The sequence below is a fragment of the Dromiciops gliroides genome, chromosome 5 (assembly GCF_019393635.1).
Source record: "Dromiciops gliroides isolate mDroGli1 chromosome 5, mDroGli1.pri, whole genome shotgun sequence".
In the NCBI taxonomy this organism is placed as follows: Eukaryota; Metazoa; Chordata; class Mammalia; order Microbiotheria; family Microbiotheriidae; genus Dromiciops; species Dromiciops gliroides.
In genome coordinates, this window is record NC_057865.1 from 226490507 (window position 1) to 226508488 (window position 17982).

General features: G+C 44.6%; 1 protein-coding gene across 1 annotated transcript; it reads right to left on the bottom strand.

Moving 5' to 3' along the window:
* Positions 1–4854: 4854 nt before the first annotated feature.
* ARHGAP9 (Rho GTPase activating protein 9) lies at positions 4855–13470 on the bottom strand. Its single transcript, XM_043967381.1, has 16 exons — positions 13406–13470; positions 13035–13256; positions 12452–12571; positions 12071–12172; positions 11516–11577; positions 10758–10845; positions 10381–10476; positions 10096–10194; positions 9655–9793; positions 9354–9455; positions 9068–9166; positions 8354–8431; positions 8126–8179; positions 7736–7870; positions 7394–7499; positions 4855–6876 (listed from the first exon to the last, which is right to left on the bottom strand). Exons 2-16 carry the CDS (start codon positions 13233–13235, stop codon positions 6699–6701), a joined length of 1659 nt encoding a protein of 552 aa, XP_043823316.1. The 5' UTR covers positions 13236–13256; positions 13406–13470; the 3' UTR covers positions 4855–6698.
* Between the last annotated feature and the right edge of the window lie 4512 nt (positions 13471–17982).

Below are 17982 nucleotides of genomic sequence, written 5' to 3' on the forward strand. Positions count from 1 at the left end.
AGATCTTGCAATGCTTTTCTGAGACCATCCTCCTTGTCCTTTCTTATAGCACAATAGTTCTCCATCACAATCATATATCACAATTTGTTCAGCCATTCCCCAATTGATGGGCATCCCCTCGATTCCTAATTCTTTGCCAACAAAAAAAAAAAATAGTTTTTGTACACACTAGTGCTTTTCCTTTTCCTTTTTTCTTTTTTTTTAAAAATAGAAGTATTTTATTATTTTCCAGTTTCATGTAGAGATAGTTTTCAGCATTTGTTTATGTAAGATTTCCAATTTCAAATTTTTCTCCCTCCCTCCCCTCCCTCTTCCCCTCCCCTAGACAGCAGGTGATCATAAATATATATATATATATATATATATATACACACACACACATATATATACATATATACATACATATATGTGTGTGTGTATACACACACATATATATACACCTACATATACATAACAACATTAAACATATTTCTGCATCAGTCATGCTATAAGAGAAGAATCAGAGCAATAAGGAAAAACCTCAAAATAGAAAAACAACAGCAACAAAAACAAAAGAAATAGTATGGTTCAATCAGCATCCACATTCCACAGTGTTTTTTCTGGATTTAGAGAGCCTTTTCCATTATGAGTCCCCTGGAACTTTCTTGTACCACTGGATTGGTGAGAAGAATCCAGTCTATCACAGCTGATCAACACATAATGTGATACTGTGTATAATGTTCTTCTGGTTCTGCTCATCTCACTCATCATCAGTGCATGCAAGTCCTTCCAGGTTTCTCTGAACTCCTCCTGCTCATTGTTTCTTACAGCACAATAGAATTCCATTACATTCATATAGCACAACTTGTTCAGCCGTTCCCCAACTGATGAGCAACCCCTCAATTTCCAATTCCTTGCCACCACAAAAAGAGCAGCTATAAATATTTTTGAACATGTAGGTTCTTTTCCCTTTTCTATGATCTCCTTGGGAAAAAGACCAAAAGTGGTATTGCTGGGCCAAAGGGTATGCACAGCTTTATAGCCCTTTGGGCATAATTCCAAATTGCTTTCCAGAATGGTTGGATCAGTTCACAGCTCCACCAACAATGCATTAGTGTTCCAATTTTTCCACAGCTTCTCCAACATTTATTATTTTCCTTTTTTGTCATTTTAGACAATCTGATAGGTACCAGGTGGTTCCTCAGAATTGTTTTAATTTGCATCTCTCTAATCAATAATGATTTAGAGCATTTTTTCATATGGGAATAGATAGCTTTGATTTCTTCATCAGAAAACTGCCCGTTCATATCCTTTGACCATTTCTCAATTGGGGAATGACTTGGGTTCTTATAAATTTGATTTAGTTCCCTATACATTTTAGAAATGAAGCCTTTATCAGAAGTACTGGCCATAAAAATTGTTTCCCAGCTTTCTGCATCCCTTCTAATTTTGGATGCATTGCTTCTGTTTGTACAAAACCTTTTAAATTTAATGTAATAAAAATCATCCATTTTTCATTTCATAATATTCTCTATCTCTTCTTTGGTCATAAACTGTTCTCCTTTCCAAAGATCTGAAAGGCAGACTATTCCTTCCTCTCCTAATTTACCTATGGTATCACCTCTTATGTCTAAATCATGTACCCATTTTGACCTTGTTTTAGTATAAGGTGTAAGATGTTGGTCTATGCCTAATTTTTGCCATACTATCTTCCAGTTTTCCCAGCAGTTTTTGTCAAATACTGAGTTCCTATCCCAGAAGCTGGAGTCTTTGGGTTTATCAAACACTACATTACTAGTGTCATTTACTACTGTGTCTCCTGTTTTCCTTTTTCTTTGATCTTTTTGGGGTATAGACCTAGTAGTGACATTGCTGGGTCAAAAGGTATGCACAATTTTATAGTCCTTCAGGCACAATTCCAAATTGTTCTCCTGAATGGTTGGACAAGTTCTCAGCTCCACAACAGTTCATTAATGTACCTATTTCCTCTCATCCCCTCTAGCATTTATTATTTCTGATAGGCATGAGGTGGTACCTCAGAGTTGTTTTAATTTGCCTTTCTCTAATCAATGTTGATTTAGAACATTTTTTCATATGGCCATAGATAGCTTTGATTTCTTCATCTGAAAAATACCTGTTCATATCCTTTGACCATTTATCAATTGGGGAATGGCTCTTATTTTTATAAATTTGACCCAGTTCCCTACATATTTGAGAAACAAGGCCTTTATCAGAGAAATTAGCTATAGAAAATTGATATTACTCATTGGCTATATTACCTTTTAGTAAAATGTAGTTTCCCTGATTATTTCTTTTAATTCAGTCTATTTTTGTTTTTGCTTTGTGTGAGATCATGATGGTTAGTCCTGTCTTTTTTACTTCAACTGAAGCATAATAGATTCTGCTCTGGCCCCTTATTTCAACTCTGTATGTCTTTCTGTTTCAAGTGTGTCTTTTGTAAACAACAAATTCTTGAATTCTAATCCAACAAATTTCTAATCCATTCTTCTACTTCCATTTCACAGGTGAGCTCATTCCATTCCCATTCACAGTTATAATTACTGTGCTTTTCCTTTCATCCTTTTTTCTTCTCTTTTTAACCTGTATCTCTTCAAAAGTTTATTTCCCTGTTGGGTATGATTTCTATACCCAATATATAGTCTTCCCTCTTTGAACCCATTCTAATGAAAGTGAGATTCAAGCATTGCCTGCTTAACACCCCTCCATTTCCCCCTTCACTATAAAAGTTCTTCCTTGTGTACCTCTTTTTGTGAGATAATTTCCCCCATTCTACCTCTCCTTTCCTCCTTTTCCCAGTACATTCCTTTTTCTCACCCCTTTTATTAGATCACCCCAACATAACCAACTCAAACCTGTGTCCTCTGTCTATGTAGACTCCTGACTACCCTAATAATGATAAAGTTATTAGGAGTTATAGGAATTATCTTCTCATATAGGAATATAAACAGTTTAGCTTTATTGAGTCTCATGATTATTCTTTCATGTTTACATTTTAATGCTAATGTTTGTTTTTTCTTTTCTTTTCTTTTTTTTTTTCAGGGCAATGAGGGTTAAGTGACTTGCCCAGGGTCACACAGCTAGTAAGTGTTAAGTGTCTGAGGCCAGATTTGAACTCAGGTCCTCCTGAATCCAGGGCCGGTGCTCTATCCACTTTGCCACCTAGCTGCCCCCCCTAGTCTGCTTTTTAAGGAATTCTTCTCTTAAGTGAATTGTTGTGCCTTTTTTACCATTAGGCCAATTATGTTTTTTAAGGTGTTATTCTCTTTTACCAAGATGTTAATTCTCTTTTCATAATTGTCTTACATCACTCTCATTCCTTTCCCCATTTTTTCTTCTACTACTCATCTCTCTTTAACTTTTCTGGAAATCCTTATTGGGCTTTTGTCTAATTAGCATTTTTTTTCTTGGAGACTTTGGTTGTAACTGTTTTCTTATTGTTTTCTTCTTCTGAGTTTGTGTCTTTATCTTCTCTGTCACCATAGTAGCTTTTTATGGTCAGCTTCTTTTTTGTTGTTTCTCATTTTCCTCAGCCTATTTCTTGACTTTGGACTTTATGTTAAAGTTGAGTTCTGTTCACTTGGGGGTAGGATAGCACTGTCCCAAGCTTCAGGTTTTTTTGTACTACTATTTTCAGAGCAGTTCTGGGGAGGGGAGTCTATGAGTTTTTGGTGGTTCCAAGTGTAATGATTGGAATGATGCCACCTGCTGGAGACTTACTGTAGAAGAGTTCCGCCCATGAAACAAAGGTCTTTGAGGGCAAGACCAGGAGTCTTTTCTTTGGCGTCAGGAAGTGACGCGGACTAGTGGGAGGAGGAAGGAAGAGACTGGCGCTCATTCTCGCTCTCTTTCCTTTGGACTCTGGTGGAGAGCGGAGCTAGAAATGTGCTCTCCCTTTAATAGATAGGAATCTAGGCCTTTTTCTTCTCTCTTTACCAAACTCTTGTTTTCTTTAATAAATGCTTAAAAGCCTAACTCTTGCTAAAGCTTATAATTTATTGGCGACCACTCATTAGATATTTTAGACAGACTAGCTAGAATTTTAGCCCTTAACACAAGGTGGTATGATCTGGGAAAAGGTGTAGTCACTGCTCTCCTAGTCTGAGCTCTGGTCTTTCCCTAGGAAGGGCCCTTTTAGCCTGTAGCCATGAGTACTAGCACTCCTTTTGGTCCTGGAACTATGACAGGCCCCCTTCTCTTTTGTGACTTACCACAAATGCTCTTCTCTGCCCTGGAACTTTAATCTCTTTGTGACCAGTTGTTTGACCCTCTTACCATCTCTGGGCTGAGAGCTCCCAAAACTCCTGCTGTTGCTGTTGTAGCAGGCTCCAAGGTCCACTGCTGTTGTTGGGGTTGCCGTTGAGTATGCTTCAGGTTGGGTCCCACCCCAGCATCATAGATCTCTCCTGCCAATCTCCTAAATTGTCTTAGGCTGGAAAAATGTCTCTCCTTGACCTTTTGTTGGCTCTACCATTCTAGAATTCGATTTGAAGTATTATTTTAAAGTTGTCTGGAGGGGAATGTTGGGAAAGTAAATATGGGTGGTTGATTCTACTCTACTGTTAAGGGCTAAAATTCTAGCTAGTCTGTCTAAAATATCTAGTGAGTGGTCGCCAATAAATTATAAGCTTTAGCAAGAGTTAGAGTTTTAAGCATTTATTAAGGAGAATAAGAATTTTGGTAAAGAGAGAGAAAGGCCTAGATTCCTATCTATTAAAGGGAGAGCACATTTCTAGCTCCGCTCTCCACCAGAGTCCAAAGGGAAGAGCGCAAGACTGAGCGCCAGTCTCTTCCTTCCTCCTCCCACTAGCCCGCGTCACTTCCTTTTCCAAAGAAAAGACTCCTGGTCTTGCCCTCAAAGACCTTCACTTCATGGGTGGAACTCTTCTACAGTAAGTCTCCAGGAGGTGGCGTCATTCCAATCGTTACACTACCATCTAAGGCTGTGCCCTGGCCTTTCAATCCAGAATCACAGAAATGAATATAAGAGGAATAAACAAGGAAGCCCACAAATCTGCTGGACCAAGGAACTTCTCTAGCCCTTTTTTGTGGGGCATAAACTTAAGCCACTCTCTCTTCCTAAGGGACATGCCCAACCAGAAACTCCTTATTGGTTCCTTAGAGTGTTGCTGAAGATGACTGCCAATTGAGTCAGGAGGAAGTTCTCCCTCAGCAGGTGGTAGAAAGGCTTCACTCTCAGTCTCTCTCTCTCTCTTTTTTTTTTGGTGAGGCAATTGGGGTTAAGCGACTTGCCCAGGGTCACACAGCCAGTAAGTGTTAAGTGTCTGAGACCAGATTTGAACTCAGGTCCTCCTGAATCCAGGGCCAGTGCTTTATCCACTGTGCCACCTAGCTGCCCCGACTCTCTCTTTTGAGTATATTGCTTTGGGACTTTGACAGCTCTACCTTGAACTTTCAATGAAGAGGGAAGTGGATTTCTCTCCCATCTTCACCTGTAGTGGCAATGGTGGCTATGTAAGTACATGGCAGCAACTTGAACCTGAGACTGAACTTTAAATGCCTTGTTGTCTCTACTGTTTTGTCTTTCTTCCTTGAGTGCAGGTCTGCTACCCACAACCATAGATCCTGAGATTGATCCTTTCCAACCTTGGTGACTGCTTCACAAGTTTAGAAGTTCCTGAGTTTTTGAGTTGGTGATGGTTGACTGATGCAAGATGTTTCCAGCAACTAACATAGCTTCTCCAGGAAAAAAAAAAAGAGATGATCACAGGATTCATCCTGAAACTAGGAATAAAGAGCCATACCTGGTTGGCCCAGAAGATTAGAGCCTTTTCAATTGCTTGGATAATACAGTTCCAAGTTGAATGTGAAATATTTGTTCAGCAGCAGTAGTCCTATAAAATGCCTTTACCTCTTGGGGATTCTATAACAGCTGTGGTATGTCATTGCTTTATTTTTTAAGCATTTGTTAATACATCATGAGTCTTTTGTATTTTAACTGTAACAGCAACTTCAGTAGCTACTCAAGTGAAAAGAAATAGCTGTCCTATACCTGCTACCTATTTTGTAAATTAAGTACCTTTTCTGGAAGGGACTCTCTTGCTCAACTTTGGGGGAGCCAAACTTAAGCTTTATTTAATAGATTTCCTCAGAGTTCTAGTCCTTGATGGGGGCACAATGAGTCAGAGTGATGAAGGAAATGTGATCTCCTTTCTTTGGGGTCAGGGCACCCCCAGGATGAATCTCGGCTCTATGTGAGTCCTTCCTTATTGAAAGTAACTCTGATAACCCTCCCTAATACATAAAGTGATACAAAATTTAAAGGGTATAACATTCCAAATAGACTCCCCCAACAAAGAACCTCCTTCCTTACTAAAAAAAAAAGATCACAGGTTCCCCTATTTGGGGAAATCTTTAAAATGGAAATCACCCATTGAAACACATTCTTCTTAAAAGGCATTTAACAGGGGGGGCAGCTAGATGGCGCAGTGGTTAAAGCGCTGGCCCTGGATTCAGGAGTACCTGAGTTCAAATCCAGCCTCAGACACTTAACACTTACTAGCTGTGTGACCCTGGGCAAGTCACTTAACCCCCATTGCCCCGCAAAAAAAAAAAAAAAAAAGGCGTTTAACAAATGGAGGTTTTACCCAAATGTTATGGCTAACACATAGAGGTCCCTCCTGTCCCCTTTTCAAAGTTGAGGGCAGCTCAACAACCTTGTGCAGGGCAGAGTCCAGGATTTATGGGTTAGGGAAGAGACTGTTGAAGTCATTCAGCAGTAACTGAACCAGCTGTCCAGGATAGAAGACATGGGCTGTTGGGTCAGAGGTCTCTTGCTCTGGTCGTAGCAATGTTGGTCCAAACACAATACCCAAGTTGTGTGGGGTCATTCGGTTCTTGTCTGCATGTGCTATCACCCTGGGGATCAAAGTCAGAGGGATAATGTGTATTACTCTCCATATTATATAAGCACAAGCCACTTTGGGGTGGGAGAGCAGAAGGAAGGAAGAAAGGAAGGAGGAAAAAGAAAGGAAAGCTATGACTTTCCTTAGGTCCCTAGCCCAGCCTCCCCTATCTTGCCACCATTTTTCTCTTGTCCTTGACCCCTAGTGACTTTTGCTAATGAAACAAATAAAAGAGATAAATTATAAAGCACTTAGTACTTTTTTTAAGTGAGGCAATTGGGGTTAAGTGACTTGCCCAGGGTCACACAGCCAGAATTTAGTACATTTTAATAAATGCTTCTTCCCTTCCCTAATAATCAGACCCTAAGTATAGCTCTAATTGTCATTTTTCCTTTTCCTACAAACACAGATGCTCCTTCCTGAAGGACATATGTCTTCACCCTAGGCCAGCTTTTACCTGGACCTCTCCATTTGCAAGGAGTTTTCCCCCTAGCCCCTTCCCTCTCACACAGGTGTTCCTCCAACATTACCTGCATAGATGTTCCAAGAGGCACCGAAGTGTGTCTTGATTAGGTTTTGGCATTGAGCCTATGAGCTCCTGTACCCGGGATAAGCGCTGCTCTGATTCAGGAAGTGCTAGAGAGAGAGGGTAATAGAAGTAGGGATGGAGAAGTACTAGAAACCTATGTTTAGGATGGGGTCGACTTAGGGAAAGACCTTTCTGAGCCTTCTGCTCAGTAATTTGAAATTTGGCATTTCTTTCCCACACTAAAGGGCATAATCTCCTTCTCCTACCCAGGAGCTAAGGTCCCCTGTTTCTTACCTCCCATTTACCCTCAAATCAAAAGTCCTTCTAAATCCCCACCCCCTACCAAGGGCTTCTCGAAGGGGTGGCAGCAGTGATGGAGGGACCAGGGGCTGAGGAAGTTCCCGAAGAAAAAGCTTCAATGCTCCAGTAATGACGTGGATATCATCCCATTCTGCACTGTCCAGATCCAGGCGGCCCTCTGTGGGTAGAAGGATGTAGGTGTGCAGAGAAGGACACAGGATAGATTGGGAAGGGCACAGAATAGATGAGGAGTTTAGGGATTAGGAGGAGGACACAAGCATAGGGTATCCTGGAGCTTAACACATGGAGTAAAGAGGTTGGAGACAACCCATTCAGGTTTAGATTGCTTTCTGGGGGAGGGGTGAAGCAGGGAGAATATGGAACACTCAGAAGATGTGGAAAAATTGAGGGAATCGAAGCCCCATGTAAGTACCTTGTCCTGGCTGCTCAGGGAACAGGTATCTTCCATCAGAGGTGACTGCTCGTTCTGCCAGATACAGGGGGAGAGAAAGGTCAGTGCCAATATCCAGGTTGCCAACAATCATTCCTCCTAATCAGAGTCAGGATATTTCTCCATCCCTCAAACTTTCCAACTGGGTCCTGCTATCCCTCCCCAATCCCTCACATATCAGCACCAATATTTAACTTTCATCCCTCCTACCTCTGTCCACCAGGAACCGGAGTTTCTGGATTATAGCCAAATTCCCACTGACTCTGTAAATACCATCCACATCCAGACCTAAAGGGGGGATAACACAAGGCAAGGAGTGAAGATCATTACCCTTTCTCCAATACAGTCTTCACATAGCTGCCCACATCTACTGTTCCAATCATATAATTTCAGTATTCAAAACCCTTCAGAGACTTTCAATATCTACCTCCTAAAAGTATAAATTCCTGAGCCTGTCATCCAAATTCTCCTAAAGTCTGCCTCCTATTCCAACCTTATGTTACTCTCTTTCACATGTCCAAGTCACAGTCAAATTAAAATATTGTCCCCTCCATTTTGTTCTGCCTTCTGTCTTGGGTCGTTGTTCAAGCTGTGGTTCATAATTACAATAGATGACTCCATTCCTTTGCCCTCAGTTGAACTTGCTTTTTTCCTTCAAGGCCCAACTCAAGTGTCACTTTCCATCAGGAAGTACTATTTGCCTTTCCCTCCTTCACTACTGGGAAAGTGTAAAAAAGAATCTAGGAAATGTGTCTGGGAAGCATGTGAAGGGCCTGGGGTGGGTGGGCAGAAGGCTGGACAGTTTAGGTGGTTGGGAACAAAGGCTACAGAGAGGATTTGGGGAAGAATTAGGAGTTAAAGGAAGTTAGTGTATGATGGTAGAGTAGAGAAGGGAGGGAGGCTGGGACTCTATAAGAAAGTCACCTCTCTTGTCCACAGTATCTATGCAGAGCCTGAAAAAATTCGGCACAGTACTCCCTTCCCTCTCACACAGAGACTCCAAGTGGCAGCCAAACACCTGGTCTGGGAGGGGCAGGAGAAAAGAAGAGGTTCCTATTAGTCCGGGAAGTTGATCCTAAATATAAATCTCCTCTGTTCCTTCCCCCACCCCTCAACTTGAAGTGAGCAGCCTCCTCCAAACCACGTAGATCTTGGAGAAGCCTTTACCCACTGAACTCAGATCTAATATGCCTTTTCTCCCACCCCTCACCTCGAAGCAGTCCCCGCTCCTGTAGACTCTGCAAGGGAGGTCTCTTTGCTATCAGCCGCTTCAGCTTGTTCCTCACTCGATTCTGTTCTTCAGGCCCCCGACCTGAGGAAGTAAGTGTAGGGTTTGGGTAGAAAGCTGGGGAGGAAGCTGAGAGAGACCTAAGACTTCCTTGAGCATCCTGGGACCCATCCCTAATTGAGCCTTAGTCACAGTGGTTCTGGCCCAACTCAACTCATTCCCTTCCATCTGGGCCTCGCTCTGCCTCCTACCTCAGGCTGTCCCATTAAATCCAGTTTCTTACAAGAGATCCTTCGGCTTCCTCCTCGGCGCCCTAGCAGAGACTTCGGCTCTGGCTCCTCATCTTCTTCGCCCTGGCTCAATTCCTCAAGCTCGGCTGGCCCAGACCCAGATAGTCGCAGTTCCAGAGGGTTCTCACGCTCCTGGAATCAGGCAGAGTTTGGTATTGGGGTGCAGAGGGGGTCCATGAACTATACTGCTCGGGGGGAGATAGGGAGTGGAGAGGGAGGGAGAGACTGCTGGTTTTCCTTAGTCCCCAACCCTGATGCAGAGATCCCAGGCTTTTGTCATGTTCTCATTTAACCCCTTGGCTCCAATGTTAGTCTCACACTTTCCCCCATACCCTCACTCCTCAAAACCTTTTTGTTTGACCAAGCCCCTCTGCCCAAACTTATCCCTGGATTTCCCTCCCAGGCCCTTCACCCTGGGGTCTTGGCTCTCTGACCAGTCGGTCGATGACCTCCCGAAGTGCCCGGTGCCAGGCTCGGAACTCTGTCTCATCATCAGATTGCAGCAGGAACTCGTGTCCAGGGACAGTACGCACCTAAGGGTCAGTCCCAAGGGAAAGGTTTAGTGGAGGGAAGATGTGACTTGGGGAAGGGCAGATATTTGGGAAATATGTGGGGTCTGGCTTCTGGAAGTGGAGAGATGCTGGGCAGAGACAGCAAGCAGAGGACCAGGACAGTAATGTATGTTGCCTGGGAAGGGAGTGGGATGGATGGTCACTCACATGCAGGACATTCTGGCGACTGGACAGATGTCTACCATGGGCTAGAGCTGCCCCTCTTAAGTCCACACTACTCTCTGGCCGGCTGCCAGCTGGACCCTGCATGGGGGTAGGGTCAGGAGAGAATATTGGGGCCATTACTACTTCCCCACCTAAGAGCATGGGAAAGGTGGAATGGTAGTAGGCTCCTCCCAACTCCCCTTATACTTTCTCCCTGACCTCCTGACTATCTTCACCACTAAGCCACCCCTCTCAGTTCTCCAAACCAATGGACAAATAGGGAGAGAAATATATTCCCCACTGGACATCCCTCTCCTCCCTTCCTCACTATGCAGACCCTCTACTGCAACACCCCTTTCCCCAGCACACAGAACTCTCACCCATCCAGCAGGAATTGAAGTTGGAGGAACTTTGTAGAACACCAAGCTATTTCCTGCCAATACCACCCAGGATGAACCCCAGTTCTTCCTGTAGGGAACATTTGGAAGATCATCACACCCCAGGGAGATAATTCTCCTTATCAACACCCTATCTCCTAGATCATTCTTTTTTGTTTTGTTTTGTTTTGCGGGGCAATGGGGGTTAAGTGACTTGCCTAGGGTCACACAGCTAGCAAGTGTCAAGTGTCTGAGGCCTGACTTGAACTCAGGTACTCCTGAATCCAGGGCCAGCGCTTTAACCACTGCGCCATCTAGCTGCCCCCTCTCCTAGATCATTCTTTTTTTTTTTTTTTTTTTTTTTTAGGCAATGGGGGTTAAGTGACTTGCCCACGGTCACACAGCTAGTAAGTGTCAAGTGTGAGGCCGGATTTGAACTCAGGTACTCCTGAATCCAGGGCCGGTGCTTTAACCACTGCGCCATCTAGGGGCCCCTCCTAGATCATTCTTAACGATAGATTTTGGGAATCCATGAACATGATTGAGGAGAAAAGAACCCACCCCACATTCTATCTTTTTCACTGACCTTCGGTTCCTTTTGTAATCCTATGTATTTCATTTTAAGCATTTAAAAGCGTGATTGTGAGAAAGGGTTCATAGGCTTCACCACACTGTCAAGGGCTCCAGGAACCAAAAGAGGGTCTCAGATCTGCCCTTATCTTTCAGTTCCCATTTCCCGTGACCTACTCCACAGTCCTCACCTGAGCTTCCGTCCCCCCTCAGCGATCTTTGTTTTGTTCAGCATGCCAGACTTCTCCACCTCCTGTGTGAGGGAAGATAGAAAAGTTAGCATTAGACCCCAGAGAGGTGTGTTCCAGGGGCTCAGGAGTTATCCCAAGAAGGTTCGGTTTATTTGCTTAGACATTCCTGAAGCCCAGGAACCGTCTCGAGAAGACGGGATGGGTGGATATTTTGGGAGAAGGGGAGGGTGGGTCCGTATTCAAGTGAGCAAACATTTATTATGCTTGGGGGCGGGAGGGATGTGGGGACCGGCAAATAGCACAGTCCCGGCTTATTTTCTACTAAGGGGTAGGGGGAGTGGCTGAGTATGACAAAAAGACAGACTGATAAGTATCTTTTGAAGACTTTAGCGAGGCCCAACAAAGTGCTCTATGAATAATTCGAGTATTCAAGGAGGGAGAGAACACTTTCTCCCCCAGAAGTGGAAGTGGAGAGAGGGTTTTAGAGAAAAGATTGGACAGGATTCCGGAAACCCCGAGGACACAGGATAGTTAAGGGGGAAAAGAAAGACTCACGTGAGGGTCATCTAGGAGCTGAGGCTGGGATCTAGGGGCCAGGGATCCTCGGGAGTTGTCCGAACTGGAAGTCTGGGAGCAGGAGCCGGTAAGAAGTGAGGACTGGGAGAAGAGATGGGAACCGTGGGCATAGAAGCCTTCCCAACTCTACGCCGGAGTCCCGCGGAAGGGGAAAGGAGAGAGTACCTCTGAGAAACAGGCGGTGGGCGGGGAACAAAGGAAACCGCGAACTAGAAAGGAGAGATCAACCGCGGGGGCAACCAAGGTGGGGTGAGTGTTTTGGGGGCAGTAGGGGAGTTTCTTGGGTGGGGTAGGCTCCCAGAGCAAAGAGAGGACTAAGCATCTTTTCTGGTGTGCAGATGAGGGAATCAAAGATCTCACTTGAGTGGCGAGTGTCTCCTTGGTCTCTGACACCTGATTGTAGGGTCCCGCACCCTTCTCAGCCTTCGGGGCTTGGGCATCTCTCCCCAGGTGCGGAGTCCCTTCCATGGAGTCCGGAGTCTGGTCGTGTGAAAGCAAGGGGAACAACCGAAACTAAATGACTTTACGAAACAGCCTCCCCAATCTCTTCACTTTAAAGAAGGGGTTCTTAACCCGCGCCCCAGGAACTTATTCTTTTTAATTTTGATAACTTTTTTGCTATGTGATTTATAATTGTTTCCCTTGTCATCTTATGTCGTTTATTTTCTGCATCTGAAAACGTGATCTGAGAAGAGGCCCATAGGTTTCCCCAGATTGCTGACGGGAACAATGACACAATAAATCTTTAGAACCCTTCTGCTTTAGAGGGTCCTCCACAGACCCTCAAGCTCTCCATCCCACAATTGGGAGGGATGTGGGAATACCTCGGAGACTAGAAGGGGGAGGGGCGAAGATGAGTGAATGAGGTGTCGGGAACGAGAGAAGGGGTAGCATTGGACTCCAAAGAGGAAGGCCTTCCCTTTTCACAGATGAAAGGTCTCACCTTTTCACGAGCTCTTCGGGGAGGCTTCCAGGACGCCTGTCCAGTCAATGAGTGCACGTAGAAACAGCGACCAGAGTCGAGGTCCAGATGCTGTTCCCAGCAGTCCAGCCGCTGTAGTGGGGGCCGAGTGGGGCCTGGGGGTGGTGTCTGGGAGGAGCGGCGCAGGTCCACCAGGTTACAGTACAGAGGGGGCTCGGACATGGGGGGCCAGGGTCCCGACTGCTGGGAAGTGGGGGGGAACGATAACAGGATGCTAACCCAAACGCCTCCTTAATTTTGTTTCCTCTTCTCCACAACCCCGATAGCTCTTTCCTCCTTGCCCCGGGCCACTCACAGCGTTTCCCCACTCCAATCCCCAACTCCCTTCTTACCACCAGCCCCTGATTGGGGTGCCCCAGGTGCTGGTAGAGCTGTCTTCAGCCGTTTCTAATCCTCTTGCTCCCCTCCTCTTAACTTTACTCCTACTGGCTTCCTGTTGCCAACTTCCCCCCCAATACACAACCCTAACCCCAAGGCTAAAGGAAAGGGGAACATGCTGCCTGCTTGGGGGGGTGGGGCGGGGTGGGGAGGAGCTTGGGGCTCCGCCCACACATCCCGCCTACTCTCATAGAAGAGAAAATTTAAACAGAACTCCCTAACTTCGAGTTCTAAAAAGAAGGGACATTTTCGGTTCCCAAAGAGGACGGAGTGAGTGCGGAGAGACTGAGCCTCCAGTGGGAGGTGAGAGGTGTAGACCTCAGAGAAGACGGGATATTCCAATGACCTGAGGCTTTAGGGTGGGGGGATGTTGCAAGGGAACTGGGCTATTTGTTCTTTCAGGAGTGCACAGAAAAGGTAAGGAAGGAGCTTGTTCAGAACAAGACTCAGTTAATTGGAATGATTTGGGAGAAAAAGGGGAATTTCTCACTGTGTTGGTATGGTCCGGTTTCTCAGGTCTCCTTGAAAGTGCAACTGCCAGTCAGTCCATCTGAGGAGGGGTTTGCAATGGGCTAGGACTCAGCCCAGTTGCACTTAGACTTCTTCGCATTCTTGGTGGAAGAGGAGGCTGCCAAGACAGGCTTGGGGGTTTACCCTGTAATGACTGAGGCACGGACAATTCTTCCAGGGAGGAGTGAAACCGATTTGGTTCTGGTGACAGAGAATGGAGGAGGGAAAATAGATATGTAGCCTCCTAAATTTTGGGTGGCCTCATTATTCTGGGAATCCAATTAACTGGGGATGGGCAATGGAAAGGCAGAAGACAGAGAGGGAACACGGTGGTAAATTAGGATTGATGGGATTTGAAATGCTAGAGGCCTGGGGAGAGAGAGATTAATGGGGAAAGTTGGAGCAGTTTATTAGAGATATGGGGATCATTTGGGGAAAGGTATTGCTAAAAACCCATGAAAGGCCAGTTGAAGTAAGGATCATTCATTAATAATTAGGGGCATGACAAGAAACAAGGGAGATGGGCAATATGGGTAATGGATAGGGACTTATTGAGAGGAGGTAGGGCTGAGTGAGAAAAGGGTTTCACTTACTAGGGACACAGAGGGATTGGCTAGTCACAGTGGCAGAAGCCCTCCGAGTGGGTGTGGACTCCTCAGCCACATATGCAGCAGGGACAAAAAGGGGTCGAGTGTTTCGAGGTGCTCCCAGAGGCCTTACCAACCACCAGTCTGGGTTGGTCTTCCGAAGCAGGAGGAATCGGTCACCTTCAGCCAGAGACACTTGCTGGCCATCTGCTCCCATGTAGGTGAAGCCATATAAGATGTGGAGGTGGGCTCCCCGGGATGGACCCTGGGTCCCTACCCCCAAGGGGGCCCTGGTCCCTGGCCACCATTTGCCAGAGAACATGGCAATTAGAAGCCCCTGGTCACCTGTGGAGGGGAGGAGGCATCAGATACCTAAGAGTGAGGTAGAGACCAAAAATTGCAGGATAGAAGGTCAGGGAATGAGGGTGAAGAGCTGATAACAGCTCTCTTATACCATGGTAGTTCTCAGAGTATGAAAGGATGATGGGATTTTGTGAGAGGTTCTTGGTAGAGAACTTCTAAGCCCAAGACCAGTTGACTGATGTGTGTGTCAGAGGAGTATATGCCTGAGGTGAGAGAGGATGTGGTCAGAGGGCTGGGTCAGGGCCTGAGTGACTGACAGGGACAGGAAATCATAGGAGCAACCTTAGCTGTTATTTCTTCCCTTGTGTATCTTTCAGGGCCCATTGTATCCAGTATTGAAGAGTCATTGATCCTTGGTTCCCACAGCCTGCACTGGGGAGAGAAGGAGAAAAGGTCTGGATCGGGTCAGAGGTCAAACAGAGAGGTACCAGGAAATAAAGAGAAAATGACTGAGCTAAAGACATACATACATTGAAGTGTTGTTTTTTTTCCCCCACTGATCATTTCATACTTAAGGCTGCCTGTTTCCTGTGCTGCCTTTGAATTTTAGAGACAGAGAAATAGATTTAAAAAAAAAAAGGCTAGAGAGACTGCGAGAAAACTACAGAAGCATATAGAGACAGGGGTTCCAGATTCTCTCAGAATATGGTTTCTTGGACTGAGAAACCTTTCTAGGACTCTCAGTCCCCAGTAGATTATCAGGGAGCCAGCATCTGACTTATACAAAGTAAAAGAATGTATTCCTCAAAATCCCCCAAAGGAGAAAGATAGCTTTCTCTCTGGCACAACCTGCACTTTTGATATGCTTTAACCCAAATCTATAGTCTGCTTTTTCTTCCCCCTCCTTACCTGGCCTACTCCTTTTTTCCCCTTTTTTGTCTCGGCTTCCTCTACACCGTCTTAGATTTACAGCCTGGTTGTATGAGGAGGTGACCAAGGTCCCCACCGGCTGTGACATCAGATAATCCACTCCCTTCCCCCACCATGTGACCAGAGGGCTGGGCTAGGTCTCTAGGATTCTACATCAACTGGCTGAATCATTATTGACCCTTAGTTATTTCCACTTATAAAATTGGGGCAACCTTTCCCCCCAATCCTCTCTATCTCTTTTGGGAATCAGCTTGGGATCCAAAGGAAGAGAGGTTATTTGCATAATATATTTGCATGATATTCATTTGATTCCCACTTCCTTCCCTTCTCAATGTTCCTCATCTCTGTGCCTTGTTTTTCTCCATCTCCCCTCCCTACCTTGTGTTTGGTTAAGTTGTTCCAGCCTAGAGAAATAGCTTGTTAACTAAATGCAATAAGATCTCTTCCTCCCTCCAACCCCCCTCCCCCATCCTAGTATGAGATTAAAGTTCTATTAATCAATTAAATTCTTTTAATTAATCAAATTAAACTAATTGCTTTAGTTACCTTCTTTCTGGTGGTACTTCTGACTATACCTAATTTCTTTTTTGGAGGAGGGCAATGAGGGTTAAGTGACTTGCCCAAGATTACACAGTTAGTAAGTGTGAAGTGTCTGAAGCTGGATTTGAGCTCAGGTCCTCCTGAATCCAGGACTGGTGCTCTCTATCCACTTTACCACCTAGCTGTCCCTGACTATACCTAATTTCTAACTGAATCTTTTTTGCAGTGGTAGAAAGTACACTAGAGTTGGACTTTGGTTGAAATCCTAGCCGTGCTTTTAACAAACCATGACTCGGGCCTCTTTTTTGGGGGGGGGGGCAGGGCAATGAGGGTTAAGTGACTTGCCCAGGGTCACACAGCTAGTAAGTGTCAAGTGTCTGAGGCTGGATTCGAACACAGGTACTCCTGACTCCAGGACCGGTGCTCTATCCACTTCGACACCTAGCTGCCCCAACTTGGGTTTCTTTTATGGGATCATGGGATATAGAGCTGAAAGGGACCCTAGAGATTGCCCTTCTTTGCAAATGAGATGAAGCTGAGGCATATTTGTGATCTGGCACAATGACATGACAGTCTATCACTCCCCATCAACATCTCTTAAATTCTAGACGAACGGGACTACTAATTGTACAAGCTGTCTATGATACCAGGAATGCTTTCTCTTCTTGGTTCTGCCTCTTAGAATCTCTGACTTCCTTCAAGGCCCATCTCAGGGGCCAACAAATTACAGGAGGCTTTTTCTGATCCTCTTTCAAATTTAGAGGGGTCACCTATCTGTCTGTTACTTGACCCATTATCATTCATCCTTGTCCAGAATTACAGGATAATCCAGGGGGTATGTTTGGATATTTCCTTATTCATGACTAAAATAGTAACATCTTATTAATTAATTAATTAACATCACATTAATCAACTAGCTCCAAGTCATCACCTCTATTTTATTCCACAATTTACATAATTATAATTAATAAAAAAGAGAAACATTTTCCCATATACACATATTTCTCTGTAAATCAAAACCCCTATTCTCCTAGACATAAATACATATTTGTTACTAACTATACAATTTATTAACCATGTAAACAATTATAACATAAAGATAAATATGTTTTAGCTGTGATCACTCTCACAGCCAAAATATTGTAATTTATTGTTATTATTATTTGCAGGGCAATGAGAGTTAAGTGACTTGCCCGGGGTCACATAGCTAGTAAGTATCAAGTGTCTGAGGCTGGATTTGAACTCAGGTCCTCCTGAATCCAGGGCTGGTGCTTTATCCACTGCACCACCTAGCTGCCCCTTGTAATTTATTATTTATAAAAGTTTTCCAACTTTTTTGGGGGGTTGGGGCAATGAGGGTTAAGTGATTTGCCCAGGGTCACAACAGCTAGTGTCAAGTGTCAGTCCAAATTTGAACTCAGGTCCTCCTGAATCCAGGGCGGGTATTTTATCCACTGCACCACCTAGCTGCCTCACTGGGGTGGGGACTTCAAGTTGGTTAATTAATTAATGATTGAGAGGTTGAAACTTTACTAATTTACTTGAAACGATACTTAAATAAATTAATTCAGGTTATTAGTTGGAAGGTCAAATACTGAAGCTGAAGCTTAAATACTTTGGCCACATAATGAGAAGATGGGACTCATTGGGAAAAGACTCTG